The 16,029-nt window shown below is 30.3% G+C and overlaps 2 protein-coding genes across 3 annotated transcripts in view; both read left to right on the forward strand.

The window, feature by feature from the left end:
- Positions 1-2,120: 2,120 nt before the first annotated feature.
- On the forward strand, positions 2,121-3,280 carry LOC106763968 (ethylene-responsive transcription factor 3). Its single transcript, XM_014648156.2, has one exon. The coding sequence runs from the start codon at positions 2,318-2,320 to the stop codon at positions 2,930-2,932; it is 615 nt and encodes a 204-aa protein (XP_014503642.1). The 5' UTR covers positions 2,121-2,317; the 3' UTR covers positions 2,933-3,280.
- Positions 3,281-11,176: 7,896 nt separating this feature from the next.
- Positions 11,177-16,029, forward strand: part of LOC106764992 (E3 ubiquitin-protein ligase BRE1-like 2) — a 10,115-nt gene continuing 5,262 nt past the window's right edge. Inside the window, exons 1-11 of one of the 2 annotated variants that reach the window (XM_014649463.2) lie at positions 11,177-11,238; positions 11,347-11,461; positions 12,308-12,469; positions 12,657-12,750; positions 12,824-13,054; positions 13,178-13,345; positions 14,743-14,936; positions 15,029-15,112; positions 15,220-15,339; positions 15,446-15,632; positions 15,715-15,875. In XM_014649463.2, coding sequence (XP_014504949.1) covers positions 11,354-11,461; positions 12,308-12,469; positions 12,657-12,750; positions 12,824-13,054; positions 13,178-13,345; positions 14,743-14,936; positions 15,029-15,112; positions 15,220-15,339; positions 15,446-15,632; positions 15,715-15,875 — 1,509 coding nt within the window. In that variant the 5' untranslated portion in view covers positions 11,177-11,238; positions 11,347-11,353. Of the gene's footprint in view, positions 11,239-11,346; positions 11,462-12,307; positions 12,470-12,656; positions 12,751-12,823; positions 13,055-13,177; positions 13,346-13,404; positions 14,435-14,742; positions 14,937-15,028; positions 15,113-15,219; positions 15,340-15,445; positions 15,633-15,714; positions 15,876-16,029 lie in introns of those variants that run through there. The other variant, XM_014649464.2, reaches the window with a different exon arrangement.

A 16,029-nucleotide genomic window follows, 5' to 3' on the forward strand; every position in this document is an offset into this window, starting at 1 on the left:
TTTAGTTTTTTATATTTAAATTATATATATATATATATATATATATATATATCATCTTTACGTATAAAAAGTATCATTTTCAGTAAACAAAAACATGAAGATTATATTATAACTCAGTGAAAATTTTCATTTGTTACATAATAAACAATGCATAATATTTTACATAATTTTTATAAAGTGCACAAACAAAATAAATATATATTAAACTTAGAAACAAAACAAGTTTTTTGAAAAATATTTTTGGAACCGAAAAGACACTTAATCTTAAATTTTAATTACTGTACATCCTTTGATATATTTCTTAAAATGTTTTAAATTTAATGCATTCACTATCTTTGTCAGTGTGCATAAAATTAAAATTAATATTTTCCTTATTAAAAAATTCACACACACCTAATAATTGATGTAAGTGTAAAAAAAATAATTAACCATATAATTTAATCGTTTATCGAAATACCATTAAATTTATTTTATTTAGGATTTAGGTTTAAATTATGAAATTAAATATTAAAGTCAGTATTGCATCGTGAATTTGTTCAATGAAGAATTTCTTTTTTTTTTTGAAAAAAGGTTGATTATAGTTATATGAAATAGAAATTTAAGAATAAATTTAATATAATATAATAATACAATAAAATTTAATCAATGACAAAAATTATTGAAGTTCATTAAAAGATGAAAAAAAGTGTATGTTATATTGTTCGTAAATTCTTGGAATTTTTTAACATATATGTTTGAAATCTTAAAAAAGGTTTTGGGATACCGTAAAATATTTATGTGTATTTTTAAGTTTGCTTTGTGTGAGTCTTGGTGTTGGCAGATTGGTCTTATACATATGACTAAAATGGTTTAAAACATGTTTTATTTATAATTTTGATATTTAAATATATAATAATAACCATGGGATATTTTATGAATAACTCTCCATGTCATGCTTACAAATATTGAATAAAATTTGTAATAATTTTAATAAAAAAATATTTCTTTTATATACATAGATGTTTGTTAAAATATATATCATGTTTTAAAATAGTAAAATTCTACAAAAATAATTTTTAAAATAAATACATGTTTTAAAAATAAAATTCTTTCTAACTAAATTATTTAGATTAAAATATTTTAATATTAAAATAATCAATTACACTCTCAACCTTATTTAACAAAACAAATAACAGTATTTATTTTTTTTACATTACCTTCATCCACAATCTTCTAAAGAATGCATAAGTCAAATAGACAAAATACTAATATTTAATTGTATTTCTCATTTTTTTTTTCACATCTTCAATAGTACACCTTTGTCTCTCTTTTTTTTTTTCTTTTTTCTTTTCTACAGTCTCCCCTCAAACCTTTACATTCAAATGTGAACAATAAAACCTTATTCTTTATTATTTTCTTCTGTAAATACATCTCTGAATTCAAATGAGAGTATCAGTCTTATGCTATTATAATCTTATTATCGATGTGGATTTGAAGAAGCATCTCATGTATAATCATAATAATTTAAAATTCAAATATAATATATTAAATATAAATAGGAGACTTTTTCTCACCCTACACATACACAAACTAATTTAATATGTGAATACTAAATATCTTAATTCATGCAAACTAAATGAAACATTACTTGGGACACTTTTACTTTTTATAACATTACTTTAGCTTATAAATCGTGATTTAAGGAACCTAATAGATCACTAACAGTTGAATTACTGAACAAGAGACACACTATGATTGAAACCATGCTATTTCATCTCTCTATATATACTTTATTACTTTCCCATTCATTTAAGTTTCCAATAGAAGGCAAATTCAAGTTAAAGCAACAGAAAATGTTTGCAATGTAATAAATATGCTAGTAAAAATGAATATATGTGAAAAAATATGTTTGGTTTATGAAAAGATTTTAAGGTAAAAAGAAAAAACATGTGGAAATTAAGGAAGTGTGGTTAAAAGTGAAAAGGTGTGATTAGAATTGGGAAAACGGTTGCTGAGAATTGTGGTGGTTGGACATTGCGCTTTGGTCCGAATAACAACAATAATTACGACAAGCAAACGCCTAACACCATAATCACATCAGGGGCAGAGAGCCCCCAAACACCACCACACAACGACAAAAGGGTAAAAAGGACATTTAAAGTCACCATAATGAATCTATTGGAGCAAACGAGGCAAGACCGCATCATGCGACTCCAAACCTAAACCAGAAAGGAAAAGAAATGGAGAAGAAACGAGATTAAGAATCGGGGTTTGGAAAAGGTGGTCTCTTGCTTCTCGATCGAAACCATCTTCTTCTTCCAAACCATTCCAGTAAAACATGCGACGAGGGAGAGCCACCGCCGCTGTCGCCGCCGTCCATCCCTTGGCGGACCAGGAACCTCCCACCAAGGAGACGCGCTTCCGTGGCGTCAGGAAGCGCCCCTGGGGGCGATTCGCAGCGGAGATTAGAGATCCATGGAAAAAACAGCGCGTGTGGCTCGGTACCTTCGATTCAGCCGAGGATGCAGCACGGGCATACGACGCTGCGGCCCGATCCTTCCGTGGGCCCAAGGCGAAGACCAATTTTCCTTTCCCGAACCCCGACACGGACCACTCGCACTCGCAGATTCCGCTCTACCAGGCTCATGGGCTCTCCAAGTTCGATCAGGTCCAGGTGAACCGGCCCACCACCAGCGGCATGAGCAGCACGGTCGAGTCCTTCAGCGGGCCTAGGGTTCCTTCCTCCTCCACTCTCCACCCTCGCAAACCCGTAGTTAACCCTGTTGTCCCTCCTCTCGACGATTGCCATAGCGATTGTGACTCTTCTTCCTCCGTCGTTGAGGACGAGGACTGCGTCCTCACTTCCTCGTTCCGGCAACCGCTCCCCTTCGATCTCAACCTCCCGCCCCCCTGCGCCGACGATGACATCCCGGCCACCGCGCTCTGCCTCTGATGACGGATCGGTATAATCCTCCTCCTCCTCTTGATCTTCTTGTTCCATGGATGTCCTTTAATTAATTAATGTTTACAAGTTGTTAGATTGTTGTGGTGTTGTAGAGTAATATTATAGGAATGGAGTGATGGAGGTTTGTGTTGTGGTGGTTGTGGCTGTGTTGTTGTAAGTTATTTGGATCCTGTGTCATAGCATTGGACCTGATCTGAAAACTGGTTGGTGCTTATGCTTTCTTCATGGATCTCCTTCTTACCTTACCTTACCCAATTAGAACTTACTCTTTTTGTTTTTTCTTTTTGTACAAAAATTATGGCAATCAGATCATAGAATAAATTACATTCTAATCAATTGCACACTGTCCTTGCTTGCTTCTTCATCATCGTCTTGCTTAATCTGCATTCCGTCATTGCATTGGGATTGGGTTTTTGTGCAACAGTGAGTAGGGTACTGCATTCAGATGCTGTTTTGTTTTATCTTAATTCATGTTCTTTGTTATGAGAAAAAATGTTCAAGAATCTGGATTTTTTTTCAATAAATCTTTGATGTTAATTGCAAGGGTTTGAAATATAATTACCATCATTGAATTTTGTAGACCATAACTTAGTTGATGACATGATATGGATCTGATATATATAGCTTGTAGTTTCGTATTACTAATGTAACTTTTTGTTTGAACAAAGGACTTTCTTAAAATAGAGAAAGATATGTTTTTTTATCCTTCACTGTATCTCAAGATCTGATTTGAGTTCATGTAAAATTTTAACATGTTTGTCTAAACATTTCTCAAAAGTGATATATAAGTGATGTGAATATGAAATACCAAAACCATGTGTTTCTTTGAAGATGTTGGGATTAAAAACAGCACATCACATCTTGATCAAGTATTGTCTTTAGGATAGTTTGAATAACTAAAATATGTTATTACCCATACAAATACCACTTTTTTGTTACCATAATCAAACAATAGTTTGGAGAAATTGTGTATTGTAAAAGTGAATAGGACTAGTACATACAAGGATAGAAACTTTTACTCTAAGATGTCAGAAAATTAGGTCATGTATTTGATATGTTATAATGATTAGCAGGGGTCTTGCATGTTTCATGCCCGAAGGCCATAAATTTAGGTCTTTACATCTCTGAAAAAATCTCAGACCCTGAATTTTCCCCTTTCCCGATTTTGGAAGATCATTTCCAGTTTTAAAAAATGTATGAACTTGGTTATTTTAGTTTGTGTATAGAAATAAAATGAACAACACATGTGATGGTTGGGGAGTCGTTACCATCCTCCATATGATTGATTAGGGAAGATGAATAATATTTCATTTCATCAAGTTGACACCATAAAATTCCATAACATGTTTTGAATGTCAAACTTTTTTCTGCACGGTGTCCCTTAAGCTTGAGATTGACCCCTTCTCAACAACCCTATTGATAAGGCAAATGAAAGTGTGTTGTACACAAGAAGAATTTTCTGTCTTTTGTTTTGAAATAAGCTTCTACGGAGATAGCATAAAGTTATACCTTTATCACTATTCTTCTCGGAATTATTAGGAGGAAAATGAATGGGTAACATATATCAAAGACATCATGTTAATGGTTTTAATAAAGTAAAAGGAACATTGAGAATATCTGGATTCTACCAAATATGAAAAAACATCCGTGTTGTTGTGTTATGGTTTTTTTATTTGAACATATTAAAGATACGAACAAATGTGATTTTTCTCTGTTGATATGGATATCATTATCTTTTTCTGTAAATTTAAGCGAAAGAATCCAACTTTGTAATGATTGTATAAACGAATATTCTTCACCGACCTCGTGAATGGTAATTATTTAACAAATAAACATATTACTTACAAAAACAACAAGAAAGAAGGAACAAAACTTATCCTTCATGAATAAAATAGAGCACTAAGAAAAGCTGGAAAGAAAAGAAGCTTATCGCCAAAGTATTGAGAAAAAGAAGCATATTTCCATGAATTATACTTTACACGCACATATAGTTTGTATGGTTCCACGTTAATTTTTTTTACATACTTAGATTCAGCTTCTAAATATACAGATCAATAGTATTTTTAAGTGCAGCAAACATTATTCTATTTTCATATGTTGTGAGACTGAAAAATTGTAACGAATTTAGTTAAAATTAATTTCAGAAAGAAACCTTATCTATGTTTAGACTTGGATACGAATTTAACAAAAATGGGTATACGACAATGTTACACAATTATTGTAATTAAAGATGGATTAGACAAACCTTTGAGAAGATTACAAATTAACCCCTTGTGTGGGTTTGCGAGATCGTAACGAATTGCAGATAAGGACAGTTTGCGTTGAGTTGTGATAAAAAAATTACCAACATACCTAACCCAAAATTGCAAAAAAGGGCATTAGGTGAATGTAAATATGGAGATCTACCAGACCCTACAAATGGGAACATACCTTATTCAACAAAGATAAAGCATCTATGTACCTTAATTATGTGTCAACAACATAGGTTAAGTTTGCATGTATTGCTATAAGCACATGTGGTAATGTTGTTTTTTTTTTTTTTTGTTTAATTTTTCTGCAGTTGGCCTAATTTGTGAAGCAATGGAGAATGAACAATGTTTGATATCTTTTTACTGGAAAATGATTGTCATTGCATTCTCTTTAAAGGAGAAATACCAATAAAAGGGTTGGTATATGGGAGAGATTGAATTAAGTCTTAATAAATATTGTATCAGTAATACTTTTGTATATAAAATGAAATTGTTGACCTAACCGTTTAATTATTTGTATTGACTTTTTTTGTAAATGAATAACAATAATAAAATTATCGAATTTTTTTTTTTTAAATATATTTAATCTAATAAGATAAGAAATAATTATATATAAAATGTGTGAGATATAAACTTTACAATCCAATGATAAGCTTTAAAAACTAAAGTATAATAAAGTTATTAACAATTATAAAAATTACTTTAGTGGAACATTGTCTCCCCTTGGCTTATTATACTTATGAGGGGAATTCAAATTACGTCATATGGTATTCAAAACTCGCTATTACGTAGAAAATTTACTTCAAAGTGATCATAGATTCAATACTTCACATTAATATAAAATAATTTAATGTCTTAATTAAATATATAATGGCTAATGTGTGGTTTTTTAAATATAATAATAACTATATATGATTGGATAAAATTATTATTATGATATTCAACTTTAATTTTTTTTTAAATCATCTCATTTGTAACAAATGATAATGAGCATAAACAAACATATAAGTGTATAAAATGTGTTTATAGTCTTCTATGAGAAATTATAGTTTTAAACTTTTAAAATATATAAATAGACTATCAATAGTTATACTATTATAGATCTTTTCTACATGTATTGTCATTTGTTTACATATAATTAGAGTTGGTAAAACAAGTTAGTCCAATTCTATTTGATCAGTTCACTTCTCACATATCAAAAATAAGTCGAGTCGAGTTGTTTCACTATAAAAAAAAAGCTAAAAATTCTAACATGTCTTGTCACAAGAGAGACTCACAAGTTGGCGGACCCACTACCTTTTTTTTAATCTTTTAATCTTTCATTTTTAAAATTTATTTGTATATATACTTATAAATAAATATTTAAAACATATTTAATCATTATAAATATTTTCTATGTTTTTAATTTATTGATTAATATTTTTTAATTTGATAAATTAAAATAATTATTACATTTACATGTTAGATTATTATATTATAACTAATAATTAGAACTTAATTAGTAAGTATTAATTATTTAAATTATAATAATATTGCATATTTATATCTTTACTCACATCACATCTTTCTTAATTGCCATTGTCATTTATTTACATATAACTAAGGTTAATAAAAATGTCAATCCATTTCATTTTGACCCGGTTCACTCCTGACCCACCAAAAATAGTCGAATTTAGTTGGCTCACCATAAAAAAAAAAGTTAAAAATTAAGAAAGTCTTAGAAGTTGGCGGATTGACTACCACTTTTTTTTAATCTTTTAAATTTTTATTTTTAAAATTTATTTGTAATATATGTTTATAAATAAATATTTAAAACATATTTAATCATTATAAATATTTTCTATGTTTTTAATTGATTGATTAATATTTTTAATTGGATAAATTAAAATAATTATTACATTTACATATTAAATTATTATATTATAACTAATAATTGGAACTTAATTGGTAAATGTTAATGATTTAAACTATAATAGTATCTTTACAAAAAAAACATATAGAAAATTTAATCTTTTAATTATTTTTATTTTAATTTTAAAAAATCAAAAAACTAAATGGGCCAGCAAACTAAGGGCAAGCTAGGCGAGTACAACCAAAACGAGTTGGCGGGTTGAGAATTCTAACCCAACCCATGTTGTTTTAACGGACTAGTTCATGGTCACAATCCATTTTGACACTCTACATATAACATACAATTACCGAATACGAACAAACTACAACAACATACAATATAGTAAAGTAGTGAAATTTTTAACAAGTCATGTACTAAAAAACCCATTAATACAAACATTTAAATATTAATATTCATAATCATACAATTCAATGTCAATATAACATTCATTAAGACAAATATATTATGGACTCAAATTATACACATGCATTGAGTTAGATTCTCATAGATTCTTGCATCTATCATGTAACCTCATAGTACTATAATGACTGATCATCGTTCTGCTATCTCTAATTCCCCCATGAAAGGGTTAGTTCCTTTTATATATTTTTTAAGTCATGACGTTATTTCATACGGATCCTGTAGACCAGGACCTTTCTTTAACTCTTATCACTTAAACTACATTCTCTTTATGAGTTCGGAAGTTTAGTAGAGTTAGGATGACTCCACACTTTGGATCTCTACTCAATGCACACGTTACATTATTCCACATGATAGTTCTCCGTAAAAATGATTATATTCATACAATCATACAATTCCATCACAATTTCAAAAGATTTTTTACATTAAATATTAAACTACATTTAAGAAATCATCACCATCACCAGTGGAACCTCATTCTTCCCATCTCATTCATACAACATATCCACACATAATACAAACTAGTTTAAATCCATTATATTCATAGCATAGAAGACTTTGGTTCTACTCACTCTTACCCATATTTCATACAACAAAACAATTATTTTCCTCAAAAGTATGAGTTTTGACCCAACTGCCATACAATTCGTTCAATGACTATGAGATAAGTTATTCCCTCAACTTAGACTTGCTTAATGATACATGTTCTCACTCAACAAATTGTATTCTCACTCAACAAACCACTCGTGGAGGTATACTCGCACAATAAAGCCTTGACTTACCCAACAATGTAGGCCCTTCAACAAATTCCACCAAATTCGCCTGGCAAGGATATGCTTGCTGATAAGTGTGAAAAAGAGTTGTTTTTACACTTATAAATGAGCTTAATCTTATAATTATTCATGTTGTTCCTCATTGAAAAGTTATAATAGGAAGTATAAAGTTCTGTAATTATTGTACAGGAAAGTTTACATTATTTGGGCTACTGTCAGTCAAAATTAGCTAAGCGCAAGCCATAATTCGCATAGTCAGAAGGAAGAGATTTGCATAGCGCACCAGCACTATGCGTTGATTGAATGTCATTAATTGAAGAGCAGTCGTTAAGAAATTTTCAAAAAAATATTAAAAATGAGGCAACAATGATTTTTAATGTTACTTTTTTAATATTTCTCAACAACCAAAACTCCCCCACCTCTTTGTAATTTCCAAAAATCATTTTCGCCCAACTACAATTTTGTTTGCTTATCAAACGTGCCTTTTGGAAGTTGGGTTTGCCATGCTCGATGAACGAGCTCTAACTTGCCTACTGAGTGAAAAGGTTTGAACCTCTTTGTGATTTTATTTCCTGCGCTCATTCAATGGAGTTTTGGATCACCTAACAAGTCTACATAAACAAAAAAATGAGACTAGTTTATCAATTTGGTCAATTGATTCTAATTGGTATTTGTATCCCTTTTACAGATCATGCTTAACACAAGTTAGTTTGAAAAGAAACTATTATAACCTCATTGGTCCAAACTTATATACCTATGCTTAAATATTTCATATATCATACACCAATTTAGCACATACAACATTTTACACAAACATTTCACAAATACTAATTTACTTAAGTTCATACAGGTTTAAACCAAATCAACCAAAAATCACAAACCAAAAAACATAATACAATTTCATTAGAAATCAACATATAAATTGAAGCAAGCATAAAAATGTATAAAAATATTACCAACTTTCCTTACTTGGATTACGAACTACTAATATAAAAATTTTCACTATCTCTAAAGACCTACTCATACAAATAACTCGTATTAATGTTTTTGTCATACTCTCGCAATCCTAATCAATCAAAGATTCATCTTGAATTCTTAAACACCTCATGCAAGTTAAAAAACCTAAGTTTAAAACAACTCATATCCAACATATTTTTTAAAAGACCGAAATGACGGACAAATAGATGAATTTACATTGTTTGATAAACTAATCATACATGATTGTAATCCTTGATGACAAAAGTCCCACGAGATGATTTTCCAAACAACTATGTACATTCTTATAATGTTAAAGAGAAATTAGAAGAGAAAGAAAAAAAAAATAATAGTTTTAAAGAGATGGTGATTTTCATAATTGAGTAACTCGGTTCTATTTATTCATTGGATTTTTATTAATAAAATAATCAAATTTTATTTTTAAAAAACACTTTTATTTTTTACACTTTTTCTATGTCATTGGCTAATTATTCATATTTAAATCACATTTTATTTTTCAAAATTTGAAAGTTTCTCTTCCCATTGACTAAATTTTATATTGCTCTTATATTATTTGTTACCTTATTGATATAGATGTATTATAAATTTTAAAATATACTAAAATATGAATAATTTAATTATTTTACTACTTTTATTTAAATTTTGCAAAATTTAACACAAATATTTATGACGATATAAAAGCACGATACAACAATTGTTATGCTTATTGTTTTATATATAAACTTATTAACTGTGCAACTATTCCTAAAAGTTATACTTAAAATCATATTGTAAAACATAAAAGGATTACTCCAAATTATTTTGCTAACATAGCATAACTGCATAATGATATATAAAAATCTTCACGTAAATAGAACAATTAAAAGGTGACAATTTAAGATTTAACTTATTTCTTATTCTCACTGAACCGTGATTTATCAAAATATTTAATTTGACAAAAATGTAAGAGAAGTTTAAATATTATGTAGATAACATGAAATTCTAAAATAATTTCTCAATTCTAAACATATACATCCAAATTATCACAACTTGTTCCGACATATTGTAGTCCAATAACTGAATTGCAAAATAACCCAATAAATATTTTACTATTAATGGGTAACATTAAATACAAGGCTTCTTACATAAAATATCAAATTTTATAGTACAAAATTGTCACATAAAATATCAAAATTCTATAAGATTTCGAGTTTTTGTACCATTTTTGGAAATATGATTAACTTGAAAATTTCAATAGGAAATCCATTTGTAGCTTGTAGCTGCTATGTAAAATACCTTTGAAAAACTCCCTATCAAACTATAATACCATTACATTTTCAAATTATACGAGTAACAATTTTTTAATTATTATAACTATATATTTTAATATATAACTTAACAATAAAATAAAAATTGATGATATTTTACTTAAAGGAAAAATCGATAATATAACGTTGCCATATACACTTATCTGGTGATAAAACTTTCTTTAACAATATATAATAAATAATAAAAGATAATGATTAGATGAATTATCCCTTAATAGAAATCACGATGTTATAAATTAATATAATTTTTCATTAAGAATTTTTAATATATTATGGAGATTAATTTCTTTAAACATTATTATTATGTTTTTCAGATGTTGGTGTTATTGACAATTATTTTTTTTTATCATTCATCCGAACAGAGTTAAAACATGAAGTTACTTTAAAATGGTTGATAAGACGCGTGAACTTTGATTTTAGTTTTTATGATTTTTTTTTTTTTAGTTTTAGAGTAATTAAAAATATTTTTTTACGGAAAGCAAAATAAAAAATATCAGTATTAAAAGTATATTTAAGCTTAATTTAAAATAGTTTTAGATAAAATTATAAATACTATTTTATAAATGAAAATGGTCAAATGCTATTTAGAAATATAAAAAAATGCAGAAAGTGGCTTCACTGTACATCACCCTAAACTTGAGCAAATGTGTTTTCTCTGGTATGCTGTGTGACTCCATTTCTTTTGTTTATTATTGAGAACTCTGAAGAATTGAGCAAGTTTTGATCTCGATTCCTAATGCTGTGGTCGTTTTGTTAAAAATTTCAGAATCTCAATGGAAAACTCAGACCACGACGAACCCGAGAAGAAGAGGCCTCATCTCACCTCTGTTTCTTCTCGCACATCTAGAAACTCCATCAACTCTCCTACCACCAACAAAACTGTAACCCCTTTTTCTCTCGCTATATGTTTTTGTTGTGTATCCATCTGTTCATATTTATGTTGCTTTTCACCTCTTTCATTATACTCTTGTGCTCTGTTGATGATCCGGTTCTGAATTTTTGTAGAGTTTGCTTTGAATTTGGTGTATAATTGCATTCTTTGAACTGCTTGGTATTGTGGACACAAAATGAATTGTCTCTTTTAATCTGGGAAGATGAAATTTTGGAGAAAGTTTTGATTTTTATGACAAGGGGGTAGCAGTTAGATTGTGCTTATTGTCAACTTAGTAAAGTCCATTAACGAACTTAGCTTCTTAAGATAATTATTAGTGATACTTTTTTACTAGTTATAGGAAAAGTACATGATGCACGCTGTAAACAAAAAAGAGAAAGGTAGTGAGAAAGAGAATCAAAATATCTGTAGTAAGTTTTAAACTAATCTCGTGACAGTTGAGAATTCTAATTTATGCATATATCATTCTAAAAGAGAATTACAAACGAACAAAATTGGTGTGGTTACTAAGGGGTTTAGCTCACTTCATTGAGCAGTGTGTGTGGGCTGCCAAGAGGGGAGTAATTAGCAAGGGTGGCTTTGATTCCTTGTGATTGTTGACGTTATATTGCTTAAGAACAAGATGTTTTCATGTCACTGAGAGCCTTTCATTTAGAAGAGTCAGGCAAGGGTTTTTGTGAGCATTGAGATGCTTAACTAGATTCAGGTAAAAAAAAAATGTTTGGTTTCTTGTTTATCATGCAATTACTCTTTCTGTGTGGCATCGAGATTCTTTTTCAATGTTAGTTGTTCAATAGTTTTACTTGTGTAACACTGAACGGTATGCTCCCCCCAGGCTGATGCAGGAGTCTTACAGTTCCAGAATCAGCAGCTTGTTCAACAGATCGACGTCCAGAAACATGCTTTGCATGGCCTTGAAGAAAAAATTAGAGAATTAAAAGGAAAGCAAAGTTCTTATGATGACTTGTTAATTGCTCTCAACCAACTCTGGACTCAGGTTATTCTTTATCATCATGTTCTGGTTTCTTTCACCCTCCGTTGAGTTTAGTATTCTCCTCTCTTGAAAGTAGCACTACCATATATGGAGTATGCCCGGGATGTCATTGGGGGTCAGACAATGCAATTTTTCTCATATTCCTGTAGGATAATATGCTAGCTGGCTTAATTTTCTTATGTCTTTCTAGTTGGTTGACGATATGATTCTTCTTGGTATACAAGCCGGGAGAGGCAAAGGCAAAGACACGTTGCGATATTTGACCGACATTGAAAATCCTGAAGGTATATACACACCCAAAGTACTTTTTTCTTAGTGTGAAGGTAATTCAATAGACTGACTTGACTTACTCTCTAGGTTCACTTCCTTTGTGTCCTGCTGAGGATATATTTCTATGTAGATTAATCCAGAAAGATTCCATTAAAGGAATCAGTGATGATGAGATCACTGGTTATGTTGAGGAGGCCCTTGCTTTGCGTCAATCATCTACAATGGAGTTGTTGAAACTCCTGAAAGATATTATTGATGATCAGATGGAAAGATCAGGTGGTATAGCTCAGATTTTGGACGGAGATATATCTTCAGAAGGTAAAAAATACGATATGCTATCCTGTTGTTGAAGCATATAGTTTTTTTATCATATATCAGTGTTGTAGTATAGTTAGAGAATATTTATACAAATGACCTGTTGTTACTCATTCTGGTTTGCAGATGCTATAACCCTAATGACTAAGATTGATGATATGATGAAAGAGGAGGCAAGTAATTTGCAAGAAGTGATTGATACTCTCCATGCAAAGCATAAAGAGTATACTGTTGGTATTAAAAAATTTATCAATGAGTGCTTACAAGAACAATCTGATATTAAACACCTAGCAGGTCTGTAAAATGTTCTTTTTTCTTTTTCTTTTAAATTAGTTATTGTGAACTTTAGAAATAAAAAAATGTGAAATCTAATGAACTTGATTGTCATATGCTATGGTTTAAATGGATTGCAACATGGTTTAGTAGAAGAAGATTTGCTCGTATTTAATGGTCCTTTTTTTTATTCTGTTAAAGTGGTAATATTATATGTTGTATGAATAAATCTCTCATTTGATCCCCAAATATGTATCATTCATTCACACTGAATTTATGTAATAATCCTTCTAGAAATGAATTGAATGTTTTGAAAAAATTTCAAGGACCAAATGGGGCATTACTCCAAAATTTTTGGAGCTTCTCTTATTGGAAAATTGTTTTTGAATGTCTTTCACACATTATTCTTCTCTTATTGCTTTGGTAATTGATTAGCTTTTTGTTTGAAAATTATTTTCGTTTTGTAACTCTTTTTTTATAGATGAACGTGCTTAAAAGGTTACTAAAGTTATATTAGGAAATCTATTATTCAGTCTGTATGATGCTAAGTAAAAGAATGCATATTACTTTGATTAGACCAGCAATCTGCCTAAGCGATAGTCATTAAAAGTTGGAAAGCCAATCAAGCTACGTAGTTTGGAATGAGCTGATCTTGTTTTATCCAATTGAAAAATGGAAGAAAATTTGTTAGTGTGGAATGAAACATTTTTAAGAAATTAATATGATTTATAGTTGGATTATTTTATTGGAAAATTATAATATTGAAATTTCTTGTTTTTCAAAATTGTAAAATAGGTATTGATTTGCTTTTGAAATCCTAGTGATTTTAGGTTTTATAAATCCTCCATCCAATTTGGTTGATTTGGGTGAATATGTTTTTATTTTAGTTTTAATTGTTGGATATACCAATTCATGTGCACGTTTTGAGGTTGGTGAATAGAAGAACAGCTACATAAAAAAGGTGACTTAGGTCATGACGCTACCACCAATTGAGGCTTGGGGGGTTTGATGTACTTAGCCCTTGCCCTACTAGTGGATAGGCTAGTTGGAGGGTTTGAACCCATGACTGATCGCAAGGCAGCAACCTTACCATTATGCCAAGGCTTGCTTGTAAGCTTTTCAGAAATTCAAATATAATTTAGAAGTAACAACGTCCTCACTAGAGGATGATGGTTCTTTTGTCCTGTGCTTAGTAGGGAGAGAATTTTAGTTATGCAGTTGCTTAATTCAATAATTTTGGAAAATTATAAAGAAGAGTTAATTAGGAATCTATATGACCAGAATTAATGTCCTTAGATTTATGCAGAGATTTTATGTGCACTTTTGGAAATCATAGAAGGAGAACTGTGATTGATTTTATTTTTTGGCTGATTGCTTTTCATAATCATCACTAGAGTATTTTCTTGTCTTATGTAAAGGTGAGCTTGATGAGATTGTGGCTGAACTTGAAGAGAGTAGAAGAAAACTAGTCAATCTGGAAATGCAAAAGGACACGTCAGTGGGGATGAATTCTCCCAATGCAGATGCAGTGAATGGAAATCTGTCTCCTGAAAACATTGCGGACAGGACCATGGGTTTGCGTGAGTTGAAGGATTCAATTGAAGAAGCAAAGGTTTTGCTCACGTGATTTTCTTTCCCTGAATCTGTAATTCCTTTGTACTTGTTCTTTATCTAAAGAAGATATATGATTGCTTAATGTCATAGATTGTGGATGCTGATCGTATCTCCGAGCTCCAAGAGGCACAGGAAGACAATCAGACCTTGACAAAGCAATTCCAAGATCTTCAGGTTTGTAAGTTTGTTTTATCTAGTATGATCATATTTTCTCAAATTGTTGAGATGCGTTCGTTATAGAATCCCATGTAAAAGTTAGTTTCATCTATATTTATTTCCAGAATGAACTGAAAGATGATAAGTACATACGCAGTTCACGAATATACTCTTTAGCTAATGATCAACTTCAACATTGGACATCTGAATTGGCCCGGTATAAAACATTGGTAGAATCTCTGCAGGTTAACAGTGCTTTCCTTTTCTTTTTTCTTTAGTTGTATTACAGTTTGGTTTTAATTTCATATTTGCGATTTCCTCTTTTACAATTTCTTTTAAATGTTATTTTAGGCTGGCAGTGTTCATATTGCAAAATGGGAGAATGAACTAAATTTGAAATTGGAGTCTGCTGATTCTGCAAGGCAGCTCCTTGACAATTCTGATCATAGGATTGATGACCTAGAGCACCAGTTGCAGAAGTGTATTATTGAAAAGAATGATCTTGAAATTAAAATGGAAGAAGCTAAACAGGATGCTGGTCAGCCTTTAACTTGTTTTGTGTTAGAATTGTGCTGGATGTGATTTGATCTCTTAGTTTCTTACAGTGTTATATATTTCAGGGAGAAAAGATATCAAATCTGAGTTTCGTGTCATGGCTTCAGCTTTATCTAAAGAAATGGGAATGATGGAAGCTCAATTAAAGCGATGGAAAGATGCAGCTCACGAGGCTGTATCATTACGGGAGAAAGCACATTCACTAAGAGAAGTATTGAACGTGAAGGTTGTTGCACAAACTCATTTGATATTACTTGAGAATTACACTGTAACATAATTCTAGAGGGTTTGGTTGATCCCTCCCACTCTCATTCTATATATATAAGAAAATTGTGATACAAAGTACATGGTAAATAAAGTAACCCTAGACACAATATAAT

This window comes from Vigna radiata, chromosome 6, assembly GCF_000741045.1.
Source record: "Vigna radiata var. radiata cultivar VC1973A chromosome 6, Vradiata_ver6, whole genome shotgun sequence".
NCBI classification, from domain to species: domain Eukaryota; kingdom Viridiplantae; phylum Streptophyta; class Magnoliopsida; order Fabales; family Fabaceae; genus Vigna; species Vigna radiata.